Source organism: Pezoporus wallicus, unplaced genomic scaffold (genome assembly GCF_028554395.1).
Source record: "Pezoporus wallicus isolate ANWC-B61680 ecotype Strahan unplaced genomic scaffold, APGP_CSIRO_Pwel_v1 contig_6714, whole genome shotgun sequence".
NCBI classification, from domain to species: domain Eukaryota; kingdom Metazoa; phylum Chordata; class Aves; order Psittaciformes; family Psittacidae; genus Pezoporus; species Pezoporus wallicus.
The window spans coordinates 84,709-109,404 of NW_026637486.1; the positions used below are offsets into that span (position 1 = coordinate 84,709).

The 24,696-nt window shown below is 38.7% G+C and overlaps 1 protein-coding gene across 11 annotated transcripts in view; it reads left to right on the top strand.

The window, feature by feature from the left end:
• USP34 (ubiquitin specific peptidase 34) overlaps nucleotides 1-24,696 on the top strand; it is a 136,194-nt gene that overhangs the window by 37,454 nt on the left and 74,044 nt on the right. For 7 of the 11 annotated variants that reach the window (XR_008971719.1, XM_057405735.1, XM_057405741.1 and 4 more), the window contains exons 7-18: nucleotides 5,553-5,745; nucleotides 8,898-8,959; nucleotides 16,495-16,576; nucleotides 16,668-16,760; nucleotides 18,930-19,055; nucleotides 19,463-19,592; nucleotides 20,179-20,214; nucleotides 20,619-20,749; nucleotides 21,001-21,617; nucleotides 22,074-22,288; nucleotides 24,311-24,426; nucleotides 24,510-24,637. Coding sequence is in view for 10 of the 11 variants with exons in the window: in XM_057405735.1 (XP_057261718.1) it covers nucleotides 5,553-5,745; nucleotides 8,898-8,959; nucleotides 16,495-16,576; nucleotides 16,668-16,760; nucleotides 18,930-19,055; nucleotides 19,463-19,592; nucleotides 20,179-20,214; nucleotides 20,619-20,749; nucleotides 21,001-21,617; nucleotides 22,074-22,288; nucleotides 24,311-24,426; nucleotides 24,510-24,637 (1,929 nt within the window). In the remaining variant the exon portion in view is untranslated. The remainder of the gene's footprint in view (nucleotides 1-5,552; nucleotides 5,746-8,897; nucleotides 8,960-16,494; nucleotides 16,577-16,667; nucleotides 16,761-18,929; nucleotides 19,056-19,462; nucleotides 19,593-20,178; nucleotides 20,215-20,618; nucleotides 20,750-21,000; nucleotides 21,618-22,073; nucleotides 22,289-24,310; nucleotides 24,427-24,509; nucleotides 24,638-24,696) is intronic. The other 4 variants (XM_057405736.1, XM_057405745.1, XM_057405744.1 and 1 more) reach the window with 2 other exon arrangements.

The following is a 24,696-nucleotide window of genomic DNA, read 5'->3' on the forward strand; positions in this document are numbered from 1 at the left end:
AAAAGACCAATACATGATATTTTCTGCCTGGGGAATGCAGCATTAGCATTCAGATCTTGCCTCTGAAGGGCCTATGTTTTTACGCAGTTTAGGAAAGAAATAAAGGACCTGAATTAAAAATTGCACCTTTTAATAAGGAAACAAAGTGGGTTTGACCCCTCCTCAAGCTTTTTTTGATCCTCATACCTTAGAATTCTGCATTTCAAATTGCAACATTCTCATGAAAAAAAAGAAGAGACTGATTGACAATGTGACTCGAAAGTAAGTCCTAACTTCCTGCAGTTATAAATGAGGGCAAGTTGTTGATGGTGCCTCTTTGTAGAGACGTTGGTTCCATCTGACATCCACCTCAAGATCTGAGATGAGCGATGCTCTGCGTGGTTCCACATACTGAATGCCTCAAGAGAGCAGTAGCTGTAAACAGCAGTGTTTTGGGGGCAGTGTTTCTTCAGTGGCAGGACTGTTGATTGAAAGTGTCATGGGTAGTTCTGTCCTTTAGAAAGAAGAAGACTAGCAATGAAGCCCAGTTTTATGAGAAGAGATAAAATTGTATGTCTGATACTGTAAGTGCCTCTATAAACCATCAGTAGTGCTGGATAGGATGAAGGAAAAGACCTAAAATTCTTCTTTCTTTGACAGCACCATTGGTATCGCATACTTAATGTTCCTCCGGTAAAATCCGAGAGCTGTGTAGCATTAGCACTGACCAGTATCATAGTCCTAACCCTTTCTTTTCCCATCCCTTTTTCCTTTCTCCTGCTTCAGGATGGAGCTTGAGAGATTTTTCAGGAAGGATTCATGTCTCTGCCCCAGTTAGCTCTGCTCAAGCACATGGAGAGGAAATTGCAGTGGCAGTTGCTCCTGTGTTAGCCATGTAGTCTCAGCACAGGGCATGACCATAGCACTGGTATATGCAGAGGAAGTGGAAGCTCCAAACTGTTAATCCATGATGCTTCCTGTGGGATACGGAGAGAGAGAATGCAGCTGGAAGAATTCAAATTACTTTTCTGCTTAAAAATACTTTTCTTAAGAATTTGGGATTTGTGGGAGTGCCCAAGACCACTCCTTCCTACTAAATACTGTGAAAAACACTTGTAATAAGCCTTGAAGTTTTCAATTGCAAAAAATACTGAGCTCCTCCAAAACCCCGAACATTTATGCTGTAGATACAGTCAGGAGAGAATGGCCAAGAGCTTAAGTGAATTCTTCCTATCACTGAGGAGCTCTGACTCATTCTGCTAGATATCCCTTTTGCAGCTGTGCTCCAGAGGAGTCATATTAAGGGGAAAATGATTATTTCACGCTTGAGTAGCTGAAGTCCTGGAGCATAAGATGTGATTGTGAGCATTACATTAATGTGGAACTGCATGTTTAAAAGTGAACTCTCTCTGTCCCTAAATACAGCAACTTAAATAGCTTCAGTAGACTAAACCTGAGTTTTAAAGAAGAAAATATATATGTGTTGGTTAAATGTAGATAATATATACTCACTGATTATTCCAAGTATGCTAAGCTGGCAGGACATGTCCTGTACAGATACAGGCTATCCTTTAAGTATATTATAAAAAGAGGCGCCTTTCTTTCCAAGAGTCTCATTTAGGCAAAAATTGTTCATTCATTCTTTTAAGACTTTAATGCTCATCAGAATCAAAAAGATAAAAATTTAGGGATTAAAAAAATAACGCAGGACAGAATGGAAGCTTTTATTAAGCCATTATATGAGTCAGTCACATTCACATTTATGTTCTATATACAGTTCTGATCATTCCATGTCACAGAGGTAGTAACAGAAGTACGTAGGTTGATAGTATGTTAACGCAATACATTGATAGGAGGAGGGACATAGGCTAGGACTCTCTTCTTTTTGACAGGGAGATGGCTATTACAGGAGTGAAGACAATAAATAGGGAATGATAATTCACAGGTTTTCAAAACCAAGACGTGGAGAACAGTGCAAGACAACTGCCAGGTTGCAGACTTGGGAAACATGAAGGGAGATTGTTTTTCATGCAAGCATAAAGGTGAAACTAAGAGGCTTAGGTTAACGAGAGACCATAAAGTATAGAGATAAATGAATTTACAGTACTAGGTAGGTTCATCCATTATTATATATATGGGATAAGTCTTTCATCTGCTTTTAGATTGGCTGTTTTGGGCTAAATACCTTGCTCCAGTATCACTGTTTTTCTAAGGCAACATGGCAGATGTAGTTAGTCACTATAAAGAAAGATGAGTGTTAATTGCCCATGCTAGCAAAAGATGTCTTTTTTTGTTTAATAATAGCATTCTGCTGGTAAAAGCGTAAAGTAGACCCAGTGTACTGATACAGATGGGTTTAGGCCACTGTATCCTTCCCCATCAAAAATGAGGTTTGGCCTACTCTGACAGTTTCTATAGTTTTAATCCTGGTAGTAAAGATATGATCGTATGTGATTTGTGACCAGTGTAATAATGCAAATAGATTTTCTTGTGTAGATGCAGTTGCACTTGTAAAGACAAGTATAAAATCTTCTACATTGATACAGGGCCTGGCTAAAATAACCAGTTTCAATTAAAAAAACCTAGCATGCAGGTTAATGAATTAAAAGTGCTCTCTTTAGCTTTCTTTAGGGCCTTGGCAAAACAGGTTAATGCTGTTCAAGTACTTCTGTAGCTGTGAAAATGCATCTACATGGTAGTTTCAGTTATTATAAAGTAGGGTTTTTTTTTAAACACCGTCTCTTAATGATATAATACAACAAACATGACACAAGTCTGATTCAGGCTTGGAATAAATGTAAATGGGCTGAAAGAACCCTAAAAATGTGGTTGTAATATGAATTTATGAAAGAAAGTAGGTTTATACTGAGACGGTTGCATTGCAATACGAAAGCTTTTGTTATATGCACTAGGGCAGTATAGTTGCTTCACCAAACTTTGTAGTGGGAGGAAGATTTCAGATGCAGGTCCTGTTGCAGAAATCTAGTGAAACCACAAAAGCACCCTTGTTTCTGTATGTGTAGATATGTCCATTCCCACCAGGCTGTTGCGTACAGTCACTCTTTATCTGCCCTATGTAGGATGAGAAAACTCATATCATTTATTTGAACAGCTTTCAGATCTTTAGCAATCCTTCACGAAACAGAGTGTTCCCTTCTTGTTGCTACTTTTGTTTAGAAATCAGAGCACAGAAGCATGGCATTTTCTTGCCATCGTCTTCTTTCTTGTGCTCCACCTGAGAAGACAAATTTCACAGTTCATGACGCTGAAGGATCTCATTGCCTTGCCCCTCAATGATCCTTCTTGTGTTTTGCTGTTAACTTATCTGTTTGTATCATAAATCTACAGTCTCCATTATTATTTGTACTGAAGTCTCTTTTCTGTTTGACAATGTTAAGTATAATTGGAGTGTGTTTATTTTATGGCCTCTACATAAGAGCTGTGAACAGACCTCAATCTAAATAAGTATCAGGGCCTGTATTTTTGCTTTTTAAGAAAAATTTACTGATGTTTATATGATGTAAATGCAAAGGAATGGTGCATAAATCTAGTTAAGTGTACTTTAATATCTCTTGTGTTTCTTAAAAGATTCATGCATCTATTTGGCTGGTCTCCAAGGATAGATCCAGGCTTAGGTTGTCAAACAAATGGATTTTTAACACTTCTGTGTAGTTAAAGCTAGTTTGGATGCAGTTGAAACTTCGAAATCATAGAATCACAGAATAGTTAGGGTTGGAAAGGACCTTAAGATGATCAAGTTCCAACCCCCCTGCCATGGGCAGGGACACCTCACACTAAACCAGGTCACCCAAGGCCTCATCTGACCTGGTCTTGAGCACTGCCAGGGATGGAGCATTCACAGCCTCCCTGGGCTACCTATTCCAGTGCCAGTCCCTAATGAAGAGTCCCTCTCCAGCATCCCTTCAGATACTGGAAGCTGCTATGAGGTCTCCACGCAGCCTTCTCTTCTCCAAGCTGAACAGCCCCAACTTCCTCAGCCTGTCTTCATATGGGAGGTGCTCCAGTCCCCTGATCATCCTCGTGGCCCTTCTCTAGACTTGTTCCAACAGTTCCATGTCCTTTTTATGCTGAGGACACCAGAACTGCACACAATACTCCAGGTGAGGTCTCACAAGAGCAGAGCAGAGGGGCAGGATCACCTCCTTTGACCTTTTGATGCAGCCCAGGATACGGTTGCTTTCTGGGCTGTGAGGGCACACTGAAGCCGGCCCATGTTCATTTTCTCATCAACCAACACCCCCAAGTCCTTCTCCTTGGGCTGCTCTGAATCTCTTCTCTGCCCAACCTGTAGCTGTGCCTGGGATTGCTCCGACCCAGGTGTAGGACCTTGCATTTGTCATGGTTAAACTTCATGAGGTTGGCATCAGCCCACCTCACAAGCGTGTCGAGGTCCCTCTGGATGGCATTCCTTCCCTCCAGGGTATCAGCCAAACCACACAGCCGGGTGTCATCGGCAAACTTGCTGAGGGCGCACTCAATCCCACTGTCCATGTCAGCGATGAGGATGTTAAACAAGTACAGCAAGAAAAAACTTTGTCAGCCTTGTGTGCGTGTCCCTTTCACTGGGCAGTCTTTAATTCAAAGTCCTTAAATCAAAAGAAGCCCACGAAAGGTTGTTTCTAAGCATTCTTCTCTTATGCATTCAGCTTAGAAGAAATCCTCAGCTGCATCTGTGTTTTGTATAGGTGTTCTTGGTATATCTTGATCTTGTCGTTGCTTAGGTAAGACCAAAGTTGGGCTAACTTCTGAAAGTTAGTGTTTAGAAATCATTATTATGATTAATAATTTTATTAATAATTATTTTAAATGGATTAGATTTTCTGCCTTCCATTTGAAGAGCATACTTGTATTGCGACTCATTGCGCAGGGTTAGATACTTTTTTATGATGAACCTGTTGTATGTATTGTATGAGAATGGGATTGCACAATTTTAATGTGTTTCTGTTCTGGGTGTGAGACCACAGACAGGGATATATTAAACTTGAGAGTATCCTCACTGTCAGAGCATGCTGTTTGTGACCCACTATTTCCAGGAATTCACTTTTAAAGTGTATTAATATCATAGAACGGTTTGGGTTGGAAGGGACCTTAAAGCTCATCCAGTTCCAACCCCTGCAATGGGCAGGGACACCTTCCACTAGAGCAGGTTGCTCCAAGCCCCATCCAGCCTGGCCTGTTTAAGCAGATTGTGACACTTCAGTTTTAAATCAAGTAAATAAACATGATGCAGCTACCCAGAGAGGGCACCTTCCCATGAAGCAGATGCAGAGTTTAGGATTCCAACCTCCATTTCTGAAGAACTCCATGGGTTTCTGTCATTTTGTGGAATGAAATAAATCTGAAGAGGTTTAAAACAAGCAATTTATTTTTTAAAATATTATGTGTAATTCTGGTTTTCCTCGTTTTTTGTTGCCAACTTTTGATTGTGGTATATTAAGGCTTAGTACTCTTACAGCTATTGGAAATATCTGTTTGCTGTAATCAAGGTGTTCCAGGAATGTTCTAGTTTGAATCATACTGTTTTTTTCCCTTCCCTTTGTAATTTATTCCAGGTATTTATGTAAACTGTCAGACCAGGAGTTGCGACAGAGTGCAGCCCGGAACATGGCAGATTTAATGTGGAGCACCGTTAAAGAACCATTGGATACAGCCTTGTGTTTTGATAAAGAAAGTCTCGATCTTGCATTCAAGTACTTTATGTCTCCAACTCTGACAATGAGATTGGCTGGGCTGAGTCAAATAACAGTAAGAACTTTTTAAAAACCTTAATAATACTTTGGAGAAAAATGTTTCTTTTTGTATTTTATGAGTTGCAGACTTGGTTTTGGGGCTCTTGTAATGTGTGAAAATGCAGAATCCTCTTATATCTGCAGTCTTAGGAAATTATAGCCATGGTTGCGAATATAGGATTCGCTGAGAGAGAACTCCAAGTGATGGTTATGTTCTGCAGCATATGGAATGGAACTGTTGCACATTTCCTGAGCAATATACCGTGCTAAAAAACCCTCTTAGAACCATGTTTTGTGACAGCTATGTTGAAATCAAGTCCCTTGACATTGTTATATTTGTTGTTTACACAGGCTTTCAGTCTGTTTTCAATTTTACCTTTGCAGTGTCTTGACTCTACTATAATTAGCTGCTTCTTTGTATTGTACATACCTCTTTTTCCTGTTTGTTTAGTATAGTCTGTTTCTCAAGAGAGAGCATTTTTGCATTAATTAGCAGAAGACTGAAGAGGTAAATATATATAGCATCGAATAGAAATAGATAAAAACCAAAACCCCACTCCTCCTTTTCCTATAGAAATTCTCCACATTACACCACCAGTCAATCTCTGTTGTGCATCCTCTGAAAGTCTGAAAATAAGAATCCACCAGTTTGCATTTTTTTTCAGGCATGTAGTTCATTTAGGCCTGGGAAATTGTATCATTTTATGTAGTTCTGTGTTTTGACCTGTCATGATTGATAAATCTGACCTAAAAGTGAGATTTTAATAACAGGACATGTATTACCAGAAGCAGAATTTTGCACCCTCACAGTGAAGAACTTCTTCCTTATACCTGACATGAACTTCCCTTGTTTCAGTTTGAACCCATCACCCCTTGTCCTATCACTACAGTCCCTGATGAAAAGTCCCTCTCCAGCATCCTTGTAGCCCCCTTCAGACACTGGAAGGTGCTATGAGGTCTCCATGCAGCCTTCTCTTCTCCAGGCTGAACAGCCCCACCTTTCTCAGCCTGAAGCTTTATTTTTGTTGTTACCTTGTTTCACTTTGATTTTATCTCCCAACCATCTGATGAAGTGGTTCAGCTCCAAAATACACTCTTCTGTCTCTCCTAGTCCCTCACAAATAGGATTCTCTGTTTTCCTGTCCTTCCAGTTACAGATGAACTGAAATACGTGGAAATGAGTACTCAACTCATGTGGCTGTCCTTCCTGTTTCAGTTCTTCAACCCCTTTTTATCTGGTTTTGTGCATTAGTGAAAATGCGACCTTGTTGGGTGTTTCCTGAGCAAATTCAGTGCAAAACTTGAACAGTGCACATTTCATAGAATCACAGGCTGGTTTGGGTTGGAAAGGAGTTTAAAGCTCATCCAGTTCCAACCCCCTGCCATGGGCAGGGACACCTTCCACTAGAGCAGCTTGCTCCAAGCCCCTGTGTCCAACCTGGCCTTGAACACTGCCAGGGATGGGGCATCCACAGCTTCTCTGGGCACCCTGTGCCAGCTCCTCAGCACCCTCACAGGGAAGGGCTTCTGCCTTATATCTGACTTAAATGTACCTCCTCTTCCTGCATTGGTTTCCTATGTATAAGGTTTAATTACCTTCGATGCCTGAGTCTTCAGACAAGGTTAGCTGGTGAGATGCCTTTTAATTCTCGCCTTCCTTTGCTGAAGACTTCATATCTTTGTTGACTTCACAGCTAACACATTTGTATTCCATTAATCAAGTCCAGGCATCTTTAGCTCCTTTAATGTTTCATATATGTTAAAACACTGTAAAAGTATTTTATTGGCTCTGGTATTTCACGGTAAGGAAACATGAAGTGAATTAAATTGTTAGGAGCTGAGTGAGAATAATGTGGTGCAACAGCGTCCCAAATGTACTTTGTTTTGCCAGGTTGTGCCAGAATTCTACAACTTTAGTGGAAATTACTGTGAAAACTGTTTCAGAATTCCAGTATCAAAAAAAACACCTTCTGTCAAAATTCCTTTGGATAAGGATTTCAGATGGGAAATATTTTATCAGCGTGTGCCCATGGATTTAAAATTGAGGATAGGTGCAGTTCAGTACTCTTTCACTTCTAGATCCCTTTCAAAACAGTCTTGTTTGGGGCACAAGTCTTCAGAGAAGCCAGTGAACTCTCACTTCTTCTTTTGACCCAATTTTAACAGCTTATAATTTCTTCATGAAGTTCTGTTCACATGTTTTTCCACTCCTAAATAGGCTTCATTTGAAAGTATCTATTAATAGCTTATCTATTAATAGTTGTATAACCAGGCTCTGATTTCTCACTAATTTCTTCAAAAACGCTTTTTCCCCTGAAATTTGTTGAGATCAGACATGAATAAATCTCTGTGTAGATGCTGCAGGACATTAGCTGTCACCCAGATTGGAGAATACATGTACCACGCTTGTTTCAAGACAGGGAAGAGTAAATGTTTTGATAAAGATAAGCAACCAGTTGAATTGGAATTTCAAAAATTCACTTTACTTTGTCTTTAATATTTTTGAAAGCCAGATGAGAAGTAAGTTTTATTGCTTAGTTTTAAATGTTTAAAACCCTATTATGTACAGGTAAAGAACTGGATGCAAAGCCACCTCTGTATCTGGAAAGTTGATGCTGAGGAAAAGGGTGGTAAAGAGATGGAAACCTCCAGCAGGCTTTTCTGTTTTGCTGAGATAACTTGAATTTATCAGTTCATATACCTTTGAAAGCTTCATTTCATATAAAAATACATAATTTTCACTCTCCACTTTTGCAGACTTTCACACTGATAATGTGACAAAAGAAATCTTTGCTGTTGTAGTAAACGTTACAGTAATGGGGAGACTCATCCTAAGACATCAGTTTCCAGAGTGTAGGTTTCATTCCTCGTGAAAGCCTGGGTGCAAAGTGACTGCCTCACACCTTGCTTTGATTTCTGGAGTGGGTGGAGTTTTGTAACAGCATTTAATTGCTTTAGTGAAAGAAAGGTCAATTAAAAAGGAAAAGTGATGCCTCTTGCTACTGGAATGCCTGTTCAAAGTTTTGTCAAAGCAGCGTATTTAAAAGCATTGAGAACTACTGGAAGACATTGTTTACACTCACTGATACTGTTTATAAATGTAAGAAAGCTACCTCACAAGATGTCTAGACAAAATGTTAACTTTCTTCTTCCTTTTTCTAACTGTAGAACCAACTTCATACCTTCAATGATGTGTGTAATAATGAGTCATTAGTTTCAGACACAGAAACGTAAGTAGGAACATTACTATGAATACTTTCAGTGTGCTATATGATCGCGGTTCTCCTGTATTGTTGTTGTGGATTATACACAGTGGGGAGTGGTGATAATCTGAGGCATTTATTAGAAATTTTCTAAGCAGAGGTTTAATAAACGGTTTTAAGTGGTAATGTTGAAAACATTTCTAAATGCCTCTGGTTTTTGTATTGTCATAAAGCATAAAAGTCGAGGTAACCTTTAGAAAAAAGCAGATGCTGAAGTAATAAGTACCTGTAACAGGCCATTATCTCCATTATGATGTATAAATAAGAACCAGCTAATTCATATCCAAGTAGTATTTTTGCCATATTCTTATTTTCTTGATCACTTAGTTAACAAAACATGTGCCAGCGCTGGCTCTCAGCCTTGTTATTAGTTTTCCACTGAGTCTGTGAGCCTGTGCTATATGTTGGTTTTCTTCAAAGTCCTTGTTTGTGTAATTTAGGTGTGTTTAAGAGTTCTAAAAGGGATTCCCATAATCTTTGAGAAGATTCATGTGTGGGATTGTATTCCAGTGAGGAAATGTGCTAATTTTTGTAGTAACTGTAATCTTACTGTTAGAACCCTACAAGTTAGGCAAGAAGTATATCTTTCAGTAGTTGAAATAACTGTTCTGTGGAAATCATAGGCAAAGTAGGTAAAATCTAGGCTATTACTTGTGAAATACTCTTTATGTGTATCTTGGGGGTTGTATCCATGTGTGGATCTGTCTCACTGCAGACACACTCCACTGTCTTTTGCTCATCAATGAGAAGTCTGTTGCAGCAGCAGTTGGCTTGCTTTTTCATCTGGGTATTTTTATTATAGCTGGTTTTATTTGAACACCTGCTCATTGAAATCTGGCAGCAGTCAGGACCACAACCCTGTAGATTTCATGTAGATAACTTGAATACTTGAAGTGAAATTTAGGGGACTAGGTCAACAAGACAACTTTGTCTTGTCCTTTGTTGCTGAATCAGTAGGTGAACATGAATCCATGCTATCTATTTATTGCAAAGCAAGTTTTGATACATAGTGCCAGGACAAAAAGTAAGGCGTTATTATTAACTATGCCATAAGTATCTTACTGTGATCTGATGAGACCGGAATGTCATGTCATTAAGCTCATATACATGTCAAAATATTTTCATTACTGTAATAAATGTAATCACACATGTATTACTTTAATATATATATAAGATTATTATTTATTATGTATATTATCTTACATATTTTGTGGCCTAGGAGAGGTGCTGGGTTTTTTCCAAAGCTTCTAGTTCTGTAGCAGTGGAAGTACATACTACAGGAGTATAACACCTTGGGCATGTGAGGTGGTTTTTGTTGGCTGGGGTATTTTCAATGTTGTGCTGACAGTTTATGGTGTATTCTTACACTGGGACTGCCAAACCTCAGTTTTACCCCTTTTTTCTCTTCCTTCCTTTACGTTGAGTATCTGAAACTGAGGTGTTTCTTGGGTAGTTCATCTTCTGAAACATACTGTGAATGAAATAATTTGTAACAAGTAGTAACTGATTAAAGAACATTAACAGGAAGCTATTCCACCAGTTAAACCTGTTAAAAAGCTGTTTGATTTTCTATCTCAAATGTAAAAAAGGAAACTTATCAAGAAGGGGAAGAGGAGGCTGCTGAAATTTCCCCGCAGAAGAGCAGATGTACTGTGCAGGAACATCAGTTATTTTAAAGCTGAAGGAAATTGTCAAATTCTCATTTGGGCTATTACTTTCTTGGCAAGGGCATCTGTAAACAGGCTGTCATTTGAAAGGAATGCAGCATGAACAGAAGACCTTCTTTTCCACTTTTGTAGTACGTGGCTTTTTTAAATGTGAATTCCAGTCATTCTGGTGTTCTACCTGAAAAGCTGGGTACTTACCAGTATTGAGTATTGCTGCTCACCTTCAGATGTCTTTTGGAATCACTGATTTCTTCCAGCCAAATCATGAGGAATGGCTGGTGCAGAAGGACGGGGAAAACATCTCACTTCTATAGTTTGTTCAGTACAAAGCTTCCTTCTCATTAAAGACTCCGTTCATGAGGAATTTTTGGATGAGAAGGCACTTACGGAGTTGGCAGTGATTGAATGAGCAGCAAAAGGGAAGCTTTTCATTCCTGTTTTCTTTCCTTAGTGGAGAAAGGAAGTCTAAGATTCATTATGTACCTTTGTAGCCTCTGCAGATTTATCAAAGGAAGATGTTTTGCACTATGCCTGGTCATCCCCATTATGTGTTTTGACTTTTCCAGATGCGTTTGGAACTGTCAACCTTTGGGATTTCTCCTTCTGTATCTTGATAAGGTGGGTTTGCGGGAGGTATCTTCTCTTTTTAAGAAAGAGCTATCAGTTCTAGTGCTTCCCTTTTGTTCGGGAGAATCATCAGGAGTTTGCAGCAAGTATTTTGCAAGAGTAGCCTCCCGCCTTTATCTGTATGGTTGCAAATTTTTCCAGGGTAAGATAAGCTAAAGCATCTTTTGGCTAGGAAGTCATCGGATTTCACAATTTGCACTTGAAAACAGCAGAAGGCCAAGGGAGAGAAATCTGTTTTCTCTCCATAGGTATTGGTATGTCTTTTTAGCTTTAGTTTACTTGACTGTCTTCTCTAGGGTGTGTGGTGACTGAGTATATGTATTGTCAGGACATGTGCAGTGTCTCAGTGACTCAACTTCATAATATCCCTCAGAGATACTTTTAATTTAGCTATTCCTGGCTCTTAAGATAGAATCAAATTCTTTGCAGTCTGAGGTAGTGAAGAGTATGAAATCTATTGAAGCTAAAAATAACAGGACTGAACAGAAGAGTCTTCAAGTCTTTGATTAGTGATTCCTCAAACTAGTTTGCTGATGTTGGTTAGTGAAAAACGATCATGCCTTTCAGGGAGGGAAAGATGTTTTTATGCTGTTTGGACCACAAGAGGAAAAACTTGTTTTTTCCTTAAAGAGGACACCACCAGCTGGTGGAAATAACACGTGTAAAGAGATATTTGTTTTGCTCCTTGAGTGGAAGGCAGCCAAGAACTTGAGTTTCAGGTTTCAGGTTGATACTGCCACGACCTCCTGCCTCACTTACAAAACTCGATTACCCTCCCTTAAAAATTTCCTTCCAGAGTGATTTCAGGTGTGCAAAATCCCTTCCACCTGTGAACAGAAATGTTTGTATCATTTCTTCTCCTTTCTTTTCCCTCTCTTATTTATTGGGATATTAATCTGCAAGTTTTGCATTGCTTTTTGTGTTCTCTTAGCTCATGCTAACTCTTGCTTTCTCAATTTTTTGTCTAAGCTCACCAGCTGAATTAATGGCAACATCGTTTAAACGCCTCTTCCCATCTCCTGTTCCGCATTCCAGGGATCTTCCCTGCTTTTCTTTGAAAACAAATAGTAGTGAAGTTTTTCACCCAGCTCACTGATGTTTCTGTCTAATGGCATAAACCTCTCTAGTGGCACGCACAATGGTTTAATAAATACTCAGGATGATGTCAGAGCGGTGGTTTCGGAGCCTGCAAAGCATCCCCTGAGAAAATGGATGCTCACAAAAACGTGTGCTTGAATGCGTGTTTGGAGGGTGTCTGCTTTATCCTCTTCACATTTCTGAGCCTAAATAGTTGAGATCAGTATTCTACATCTGTTGTTGTGTTGTAGATGCTATTTCAGTGATTTTGTCTTCATCCCTTGCAAGCTGCTCGTTCTATTGCTACATCTTTCCTGTTGAGGTTTCACATGGTATTTTTCAGTGACGTTACTGACTTGCTGTTGTGTTTCATCCAGTTTGTAGCTGCCTGGTGAATTGTGTTGGGAATTGGCTGGTTGGATAAATAAGGTTTTCTTTGGGGAGGCTTATTTTGATGTGGGATTTGTTCCTGAATTTGGGTTATCATGTGGCTACCAAATATTGCACCACAGCCTTAGATTAAAGTGTTGCTAGGACTTTAACCCAGTCCTCTTACAGAGAAGCGTGCTTTGACCTACCAGGAGAATGCATAAACTGTACTTTCCTTCCGGATAGTTTTATTTACAATAACAAACAAAATCCAAGCTGCGGTACTTGCCTTTTGTAAGTACAGTTCACAAACATCAGGTTATATCACAGCTGCATAGCTGCCACTCTCTTCCCTGCAGACTCAGGGAGTGCCTGGGGAAACTAATGTCAGAAGTGCTTGAATTTCATTTCTTGGAAGTATACCAGTTATTTTTGACAGATATGAACTGTCAGTGAACTTAAATTTAAAATGTAAGGAGAAATTAAGTCTAGGGATCATCTAGCCCTGTATCTTGTGGACATTTCCAGTGTGAGAAAGATTTAGAGCCAACTAAACCAGAGTAGATACTGCTTTTACTTTTTCATTCTCTTCTCCCTCGCCCACAACGCAGACCCAGAGAGAGTATCAGGTTCTTTAAATGACTTGTCCCTTGCAATCCCAATTACCAAATCCATGAAAAATAGCTAATGCGTGTTATTACCAAGGTGAATGTTATTACTGCTAAGGTCTGTATGACGTAGATGCCTAATTTGTAAAACCATTCTTTCTGCAGCTACATTCATGTTAGAGGGAAAAGCATATCTATGCTTTGATCATAATGCATGTTTTTCACTCTCACTGTTTCCTTCCTGAAATGGAAGTGTTCAGGAAGTAAGTCAGACATCCTTCATTTACACTGAAATCTGCTTTCTTTGGTGAATCCTTCAATCTGCTGTCGTAATTTCTTAGTATATCAGAGAACAAAACACTTGGTGCTGGTAGTAATGTTGTCCTTTCTAAAGGCAGTATATATAGTGATGGGTGTGCCTTCAGCAGAACTTTCTGGGAGGAACAATTCTCTCTGGGAAACACAAAGGCAGCATTCTGCCTTTCACCACAAGGACCCTCTTGTTTTTGGTCATCCTCAACGAATCCATATCAAATGGATGTTTACCTTCAGAAATCTGAGATGTCATTTTATCACAGTTGAGCTCACCAGTAGGATAAAGAGGTTTTTACTGCTGAGAATACATCCAGTAAAAAAAAAAGCAGTCCTGCAAAAGAATAATCCATTATTTATCAGAGAAAAATGTTGCAGCTAGAGATAGAGAACTGCCATACCGGTTCAATACAATGTGAAGGAGCACACTCTCTAAGGGAGGTTTTGTTCTTTCCTTTAGAGTAGCTAAAATGCAACATATGACTCTGGATACAATGTCTAATGGACATTGTGCTACTAGCAGAAGTACTTGGTTTAAGGAGAGGCACGCAGGAGCATGTCCTTTCATATTAACATCACCTAGTGAATCTAGCTGTGTTTAGCTGGGATTCATTCTGAAAGCTACAGGTTTAAAAATTGAGAGCCAAGAAGAAATTAAATGGTCCCAGAACAAAAAGACCTCCACTGACTTATTACACTGGTATTAAGGCTTTTTACCTCTCATAGAGGACCGTATGCAATGATTTTCTTCACATTTCATAGCCAGAAGTGCATCCATTCAGGCCTCCTGCATCTAATGGGTGTACGGTCACTCGTGTCACCAGATCCATCTGCCTTCTACACATGCAAAATGCAAGCTATGAGGCTTTCTGCTTTTGTTTTGATCCTGTAGCAGGAGCACTTGTGCCCACAGCAAGGAGAAGCACTGTAAAGCCGTGAGAAGGAGCTGAACAGACTGTTAAGTTCAAGGAATGCGTTTTACAGGCTGCATTCAGTTTTCAAAGTGTGAGTTGGGCACCTGTGATTTGAGGTGAATTTGCAATATCAGGTCTACCAGCTGCCTGCCAAAATGAAGTGCTGTAGTCTCTTGAGTTCCATCTCCATGGGCAATGCCACTGTGGGCATTGGGTTTGACAGCATGGAGGCAGGTGGATAAGAGCATTTTTTAAAGCCATGCTTGTTCCTAAAGGAGACTGGTAGCATATATTCAAAGGAGTAGTAAGTTCCTTTAGCTGTAAAATCTACAAAGCCGCAGCTTGCGTGTGAAAAGGCCTTACTTCTGTTTTTATTAGACAGAAATTGAAGCCCTAAATGAGTCTGTGATGTCCATGCTCCAAAGTTTGATCTGGGGTAGGCATCTTTGGGGTGTTGCGGTGGTGCTTCGATGTTGGTTTGGTTTTGAAATGAGGCTGTAGGAAGTAAGTAGACTTGGATTTCATAGAACAGATCTGGCTTATCTTTGTCATCCCTCTTTGAGCAGATACCCTCAGAAACTGACTTTACAGTATGAGAACTAATTTACTAATAAGCCATAAGTGATATTGTTGGTGAATTGTTGTACCTTGCAAGCCAGTTATTACTTAAATATTAGGAGACATTATTTTTTTTGACCAATATAAGAATATTTGATTCCTGATATCCTGGAATTAGACTAGAAGGTAACAAGAGTGGTGTTGAGTAAGAGGTTCTTTGCTCCTTGAGTTCATCCATACGGATCAGGCAGTTCAAGACAATTGAAGAACTGGCAGGATACCCTGGGAAAGTGAATCCTGTTTGGAAAACCTAAAAGGCATCTCTTTTTACCTAATGATTCTTGTTCTCTTATTGCAAGTGATCCAAGATTGGCAATCCTGGAATTTTAACAGTGACCATAAATGTTGACACAGAATCACAGAATGGTTTGGGTTGGAAGAGACCTTAAAGACCATCTAGCTCCAATAGCAGCAGTAAAAACACTTCTTCCTGTAGTCCTCCAAGACACCCACTCCCTCCCATCCTCTCCTCCTTGGGAAACAGAGCGCTTTTATTCCAGGGCCATTTAAACTACAGGCTGTGCTTTAAATACTGTGATGTCCTCTAATTGCTTCTGGTGCCAAAATCTGGATAAACAAACCTTTGCTTGAAAGGAAGGAATAAAAAGGAGCTTATGCACTAGTTTCCAGACAGGGCAGTCCTTTCTGGAAGTTCAGCTTTTGTTTTGGAAAATTTGGATTCCTTGTCCTGTTCTGTTGGAATGTTTGCTTATGGATTGGCACTGGGTGAAGTTCCCTCTTCTTGTGGATGAAACAAAATGAGAATTTTGAAGTATCTTTATGCTACGTGTGTGTAAGTATGACCATGTAAAACATAGAGGTTTAAAGCTACATGAGCTGCTCTTTGTGCAAGAGAATCTGAAAGTATTTCAGTGGGTTTCTTTAAAAACCGATTTCCAGCACTTCCACGTTTAGCTGCATTTGTGAACTCAGTAGTTCTGGAATTCTATCATAAACTTGGGTTAAACAGCAGTGTTTATCAAAATCTTACCTGTGAGGACTTTGAAAGTGGTCTGTTGCACTCTATTAATGGGTGGAGTTGTTGGTTACAGGTTTGCTAATGATCCAGAGGGGTGAGTGGGAAATGGTGGTGTTTGGCATTAGTCTTCCAGCTCAAGAAAAAAATAGAGGAATCATTTTCTTCTTACTTGAATGAATGACCATTGACTATGCTTTGTATTCAACCAAGTTTTCATATGCTTACTACAATTACAGGTATGAATTTAAAAGACATGCTGTGCTGGGGCAGAGCACAGTGTGTATATTGTAGGCAAATAATTTCACGTGTTCCCACTATTTTTGCTCTCTAGGTCAATTGCAAAAGAACTTGCAGACTGGCTTATCAGCAACAATGTTGTTGAGCACATTTTTGGACCAAATTTACACATTGAGGTTTGTGTAAAATTCCTATTTTTAGTATAAACATGGAGGAGTAACTAATTGTTCTAGTAAAACCTTTCCTCAATATGTTCTCGCTTTGCAGATCATCAAACAGTGCCAAGTGATCCTGAATTTTCTTGCAGCAGAAGGGAGACTTAGTACTCAACATATAGACTGTATTTGGGCAGCGGCACAGGTAGCTATAAAACTGGCATGATTGAAGGAGTGATACAAAAATCCCAATAGAAAATGTCAAGTTGATTTTGGTTTTAAAGTTGAGTTTCTTTCTTCTTCTTGTCCGTTTTGCTGAGCAAAATTGTAAGTTAAGTAACTGCCACAGTTACTGGGTTTTTATTAGATGCAGAAATCCACCTAGGCTACTTTTATACAAGAGTTAAAAAGGCAGCTGTATAGCAAGGACATAGTATTTCCACTAAGAAAGGGAATAAAGATTGTAAGGTGGATGTAATATTTTTACTGTTGTGCTAAATTGCCTTGCTCCTATGTATTGTAGCTGCCATTTCTGATACTCCTGGTGGGTACAATCAGGTGACAGTTGTGGCAGTGAAGTTTACAGCTGTGCTACAGTGCTGGTGTTCAAGTGTATAGAAGGTACTGAGGTTTTATTTTTAGCTTAGTAAACCTGGAAGCTCTTTTTTCCTTCAGGAAGATGTATTTGTTTGCTACTTCTCAGGGATGGATATGCTTTTTATTTTAGGTTGTGAAATGTTTTATTTAGGGGCTTTGAAGGCAGGAGACATTTTGATTTCCTGTTGTGGAAACTGTTAGTCTGTGGTTTCGTTCTGCTTTTATTATTGAAAAAAGCCACTCAGCAAACAAACAAATCCCAGAAAAAATCCCTCAAGGTTTCAGCATCAGTTTTTCTGAAAAATACACTCAAGATGAAGGTCAGAGAAATAAAATTGATCTTTTGAACAGGTACAGAGAGCACACTTTTATACAGGTTAGCATTTGAAGGGTTTTTTTATGTGTTCAGTATTTCTCTGTGATTTGTCTCAGTCAAATACCTCTGTACACACATGCTGAACCCTCTGTATTCCATTGTCATTATAACATGCAGGTGCTCCCTGTAACAGCATTCCCTCTTAAAAGGCTCCAACAATTCTCTTTATCAAAGTAATTAATAATTATTTATTGCACTTACATTTTTAAAGCAGTATTTTACCTTCCTTAATGTTTTTGCACTTACAGTAACTCACACTAGTATTAGACATTTGGATTTTTTCTTTCACCCTATAATTGAATATAGTTACCCAAATGAGCTAATTCTTTTACAGTTCACAAGTTCATTTTGACATACTGTTATATATTATTGAATATAACAATACTGTTATATTCAATATGTATTTTTGATATCAGAACAAAGCATGTCCTAATCACTTCCTCTAAAAGGTTTAAACCTCCAATGTTGTTTAAAATGCCAACATCTTTAGACTAAAAGAATAGAAGACCTTAAAAAATATATTTTCCACTATTTAAACTAACTTCTGGGCAAAAATGTATCTCCTCTGAACTGAAGCAGGTATCTCAAGATGTTTAGATGGATCCTTGTATAGAATCTATGTAATTTCAGTCCAGTTTGAATCCTGTGAAAGGCAGCCTGTACCCCATTAACTGCTGACATGTATTTTATATGCCAGGAAGGCAAAATAAATAATGACAAAACCCACCCCTTTTGAGGTACATTTATGGTAACCAACATTAAAAATGTTTTTTTCTAGAAGATCCTTGTAGCTGTTATTTAGTTTTTGAATATCAGCATCCTTACAAACATCGTGAAACCCTTTGAATGACTATGAAGAGCAGCATTTAACCTAAGAGGAAACATCTAGGAGCAATGTCACTTTAATGTGTAAATAGAGTGTACTCTTAGCTAAACACATTGTCATATTTCTTGACATCCATTACTGGAAAGACAAAAGAATTGTAAATAAGCCTCACACAGTTCACAGAGTCTGTTCTCTCAGTCTCACGTTAGCCTGTAATGTCTTCAGTTGTATTTACCACCTCATTGCAAGTATTATTTCCCTCAAGCTTTAGCATATACATTATATTGTAGAAGTTGTATTTAAGTTAAAATCCAGTTGTTCGTTTCACCATATCTCTTAGAACTGGAACAAAGGAGGACACTGTCACATTTGGTTTCACTAAACTTTATATGTTCTACAACATAAAAACTAAGTTTATTCAGAATTATAAGGCTTATGTAGTTTGGAATTATTGGACAAATACATCCTGAGAATTTGTGCAAATATGTTGTTTAATAATTAATTTTATCAATCTTTGAATTATTTTTTGTGTTCATTTTGCTGTTCCTGTTACCTTCTCTTTTTGTACTTTGTAGCTAAAGCATTGCAGTCGTTACATACATGACTTGTTTCCTTCCTTGATCAAAAACTTGGACCCTGTCCCACTTAGACATCTTCTTAACCTGGTCTCAACTCTTCATCCAAGTGCTCACACTGAACAGGTAAAGACAAGGCAAACAAAATCACTGAAACAAGAGAAATTCTGTTAGTATGTTAGACAAGCATTATGGATTGGTTGTTGTGTTTCTAAAGGAGTACATGCAAAAGTAATATTCACTAATGCGTAAGAGTGAAACTTTATGAGTAAAGTCATGTTTCTTCAAGTAGGCCTTTTCTGTCTTCTGAATTATAATCTTTCTGAGACATTTTTGAAGACTCCATAAGCACCGATAGAAGATTTTAACTATGTCTGAAGTCAGAAAGTGTTTCACACATTATTAAGTGCATTCATTTATTCTGATGAGTTTATGTTGGTGAACTGCAGTATTGCCATATAGAAAGATTAGTAGATTCTTGCGAGCAGAACCTACTGCTTCTTAATGGCGCTGTTACCTGTTTCTGTTTATAGACCTTGTATTTGGCCTCAATGCTTATAAAAGCACTGTGGAATAATGCACTAGCAGCTAAGGCTCAGCTGTCAAAACAAAGCTCTTTTGCATCTTTACTGAGTACCAATCTACCCATGGGAAACAAAAAAGGTACGTGGTTTTCCAATAGATCCAGTAGTTAAATGTTTAATTTTCCTAGTCTCCTTGTTGCCTTTGGACCAAAAGGATGTTTAGAACTTTTTACTTGAAGTATTTTTAGGCATGTCATGCTGACATTTTTCAAGCAAGTCGAGGATAAAGACAAAAGCATTAAAGCTTTGGGAGCCCATTTGGAAAGCTTTCTATTTCCAATCAGTTCTGTTTGTAATATCTAAAGTAGCATGTATTTTTGTATTACTTTTTTCTTTTTTTAATTCAGAGGATGGTCCGTAACTCACCATTTAACTTTTCTTGTTCTTCTGAACATCTGTAACTTACATAGCTCCATAAAATCTTACAAAGGTTTATCTAATTTTTACCTAGTTTTTGATATTCCATGCTATTTCTGGGGTTTTTTGGCTTTTATTTTTCCTTGACTGTGTATTTCCCCACAGTCAGTCCTAAAGATGCTGCCAAGCCATTTTACTGTAGTTTCCCTTTCTTTTCCTACTGCTGATTTTTATGAATCGTGGACAACTATATGCTGACAAAAAAGATTTTTAGTCACTTATTTTTCCATCCTGCTTTTTTCCTTCAGAAGAAGAGGAGCTCAGAAGAGCAGCCCCTTCACCTTGTAAGTATAGTTCTAGAAGTACACCACAATCTGATATGTTTGACACTACAGTGGTTTTCTACAGCTGTGGAATCTTAATAGAGGAAGAACTGGTAGAAGTTTGAAGTTACACTTTTATGGGAGGTCAAATGGAACTTACATTTCATGTAGAATGTAGGATATTCATATAGCTGTGCTGTGTACTGGCAAGAAGTATCTTGTAGGAAATTGCTCAGTGTTCTAAAGGGAGATTTTAGTGTATAGGTACACAGACTATTTGGGTTGTTATCTCTCTTGTTCAGCTGTTTGCAGGAAGAATGCTGTTGAGTTAAGCATTTGAGGCAGACTTGCAGACTTTATGTAATGCTGTTACATTCCAATTAATACATAACACAAAGTAACTGGGAAGTGTGGTTTTGAACTAGGGTCACCAGCAGCCAGCCCTCAAAGTAGTGACAACAGTGACACCCATCAAAGTGGAGGCAGTGATATTGAAATGGAGGAACAGCTTATTAACAGAACAAAACATGTACAGCAGCGACTTTCAGATACAGAGGTAAGAGCTTAAATCTTAGTCTGTGAATGTTGTTACTGAGTTGCTTATTAAGCTATGGAAATAAATTATTACGTTAGAATCTTGTTCAGAGCATTTTGTTATTGACAGCCATACTGAGAAAGAATGAATGCAAACTTGAAGATCTGACACATTTCCTCATAATGAAGAATAGTGTTTGGATGATGACGTTGTTGATTATGTGTTTTTGTTGTTGTTTTATTTTGTCATCAATCTCACAATAACAATTACAGGAGTCCATGCAAGGAAGCTCTGATGAGACAGCCAACAGTGGTGAGGATGGCAGCAGTGGTCCTGGTAGTAGCAGTGGTCACAGTGATGGATCCAGTAATGAGGCCAACTCCAGTCACGCAAGCCAGTCTGCTGGAAGCCCTGGCAGCGAGGTGCAGTCTGAAGACATTGCAGATATTGAAGCTCTCAAAGAGGAGGAGGATGAAGAGGAAGAAGATAGGAGTCATAATCCCCAGAAAAGCAATAGGAGCACAGATCTACGAAGCAGAAAACTGGAATCACAAACAGGCATTTGCCTGGGAGATTCACAAGGGGCATCAGAGAGGAGTGGTGCAAATAATGGGGCAGGAAAGGACCACGTTTTTAACACTGACTCTGTGACACCAGTGGATAATCGAATTAGAATGCTAGATGCTTGTTCTCATGCGGAGGATGCAGAGCATGACATGACAGGGGAGATGAGCACTGCTCACATTTCACAAGGGTCTCAAGATTCTTGTATAACTCACACAGGGGACTTCCTTGGCGAAACTATTGGAAATGAATTATTTAACTGTCGACAGTTCATTGGGCCACAGCATCACCACCACCACCATCACCACCACCATCACCATGACGGGTAGGTATTTCTTCTGATTCCTCTATAACAGAAATAAAAGTGGTAGCAAAATACTCCATTTGGGCAGAAATTTATATGGACATTTTGGAGTAGTTCAGGTTAATATTGTCTGACTGCTAATAGTTACAGCAGATAATTACACAGTGATCTGTTTTGTTAAGGTCTGATTAAAGTCTTTTATAAAGGTTTTCAATTGAATAAATAAGACAACATTTAAGAAGATGTTAAAATTGTTTTGGGAAATGCTGTATTTAATTAACATTAAAGAAGTCAACACAATCATCATGATAGTGAGACCTTCAGTTCGTCTGTAATTGTTTTCCAAATTCACATGCAGGTCTGCTGTTCAGACAGACAGTTCATCCTGATTGTAGCTTTAGGGAGATGTCTTCTCACTTGTAGTCTACTAAAATCAACTTTCTCTTTGATATTGCTCATTCTAATATTCTTTTCCAGGCACATGGTTGATGATATGCTAAGTGCAGATGATGTCAGCTGCAGTAGTTCCCAGGTCAGTGCCAAATCAGAGAAAAATATGGCTGATTTTGATGGGGAAGAGTCTGGCTGTGAAGAAGAGCTTGTACAGATCAATTCACATGCTGAGCTAACATCTCATCTTCAGCAGCACCTTCCCAATCTTGCCTCTATCTATCATGAGCATCTTAGTCAAGGTAAGAAAAGAGAAAAAACATGTTTCTTCTAACTCAGTTCTGTATAATTTTGAATTAGTTTCCAGTAATTAAAATAAATTATTTTAACCATGCAGATGTATTTTCCCAAAGAAACCATGGTGACTTGAGGCCTACAGGGATGCTGGGAAGGGATTCTTCATTAGGGACTGTAGCGACAGGACAAGGGGTAATGGCTTCAAACCTAAACAGGGGAAGTTTAGATTGGATATGAGGAAGAAGTTCGTTCCTGTGAAGGTGGTGAGGCACTGGAATGGGTTGCCCAGGGAGGTTGTGAATGCTCCATCCCTGGCCGTGTTCAAGGCCAGGTTGGACAGAGCCTTGGGTGACATGGTTTAGTGTGAGGTGTCCCTGCCCATGGCAGGGGGGTTGGAACTGGATGATCTTAAGGTCCTTTCCAACCCGAACCATTCTGTGATTCTATGATTCTATGCCTACTGAGATTTTGCTGTTTCTCCAAGAGATCCATTTTTGTATGACTGAAGGTGTAGCTGTGTTTGCCTTTATAATTCCTTATCCCACTCCCAGATTTCTACTAGAACTTTTAGTGCAAGTTAGAAGAAATCAAGGCACTAAAGAGCAAATGTTTTTGTTTAAGAAGTTATTAAAGCAAAAAGAAAGGTGGTACTGAAATGCAAGGGTGTTTTTTCCTCTCTGAAACCTTGTATGATTTTTCTTCTAGTCGGTGGATCTTCCTGTGATTCTGTACATTTGTCAGCTTAAATGAATTAACCATAATGGGCTGTAAAGAGGATAACTTTGGAATAACGAGTTAAAATATAACTTGATATCTTCAGGAGCTTGTTGTAAAGTACATTTTACGCTATTTCATCTTACACTGCTGAATTTTCGAGTTGACTTCAGGGTGCAATTTTAGATGCTCCTAAAACGCTCCTCAAGAGTTGTATCATATTTCCATATGCTATTGTGGCAGCTTTATTTTCTGTTTTATCCTCCTTTTAAATATAATGGAGGGTGTGGTTTCTGAAGGTTTGACATTTTGATTCACTGGTCTGACAGAACCAAGTTTGCTGTCTTCCACAGACAGTAAAACCAGTATTTATTTATATCTTTCCTGGATGAAACACAGTTGAGTAAGAAGTTTTTCTTTAGGCTTAACATTCCTTGTTATGTGGAACTGAATTACAATTCCAGCCTGACACTGCAAATCTGGAAGGATTATTTTTCTCCACTCCAGAGCTGAATAAACTATTAAAACTGCAGTTAAAACATGCTGTAAATCAGCATCTTTTGTCCATGTTTTCCATAGATATTACACATTTTAATGAAGACCCAAATTGCACAAGACCTTCAGTGCAGATTATTTTTGACACCCCTGCTTTTGCATGTGCAAGTAACTACAGTGTCCTGTGCACAGTCCACGTTTTCTGCTTGACTTTGCTGTTACGTGAAAACAGTATCAAACAGTAGATAAATCAGTGGTGCCAGCTGTGGCCACAGAAGAAGGAAGATGTCTATCAGTGTTTATGAAAACATGATGGGTTTCTATATAAAAAAATGATGTTTGTTTTCCCTGGTTTTTAGTCAATTACAGGAGATCGTGGAAGCAATTTATTGCAGTGTGCTGCTTTTTTTGCTTTCCAGCAGTGGTAGTTATAAAGATATCTCCCTTTGGACCACAGAACTACAGAAAGACTTAAGAAATACTTTAATTACACTATGAATTGAATCTAATTAAAATAAAAAGCAATTGCACCTACATCTGCAATTCCTAAATACTGGTTTTACTGAACCTTGCCATGAGCCAAAACCAGTGTCAGTATTGGCTTGGCTGCCCTGTTGATTTCTTGTATGGTCATAATGGTTTTGTCCTTTTTAAGAACCCATGTGTGAAAAAAGGCTGCAATTACAGTGTCGTTTTAGGCACTTTAAAATAGCCACGTTTACAGATAAAGCATCTTGTTGTTCATGCACTTAGGGAATAAGGTTCAAACTAGATGGTTCCTTTTATTTATTCAGTAATGGTCTTTATCTTCTATTCAGGACCAGCAGTTCATAAGCATCAGTATAACAGCAATGCAGTGACGGACATTAATTTGGATAATGTGTGTAAGAAAGGAAATACCCTTTTGTGGGATCTGGTCCAGGATGAAGATGCAGTAAGTAGAATACCAGAAAAGAAGATTTTGTAAGAGAAAGCGAATACATCCTCCTCAGTAACCTTTCTTTCTGCTTGATGTAGATTCATCTCTCTGAAGGGTTAATAAATGAAGCAGAGAAGCTGCTCTGTTCTTTAGTGTGCTGGTTCACTGACAGACAGATTCGAATGAGATTTATTGAAGGCTGCTTAGAAAATTTAGCAAACAACAGGTAACTCCAGTCATAAATTATCTGTTTTTACATGTATCTATTTTGTGACATACAGGAAA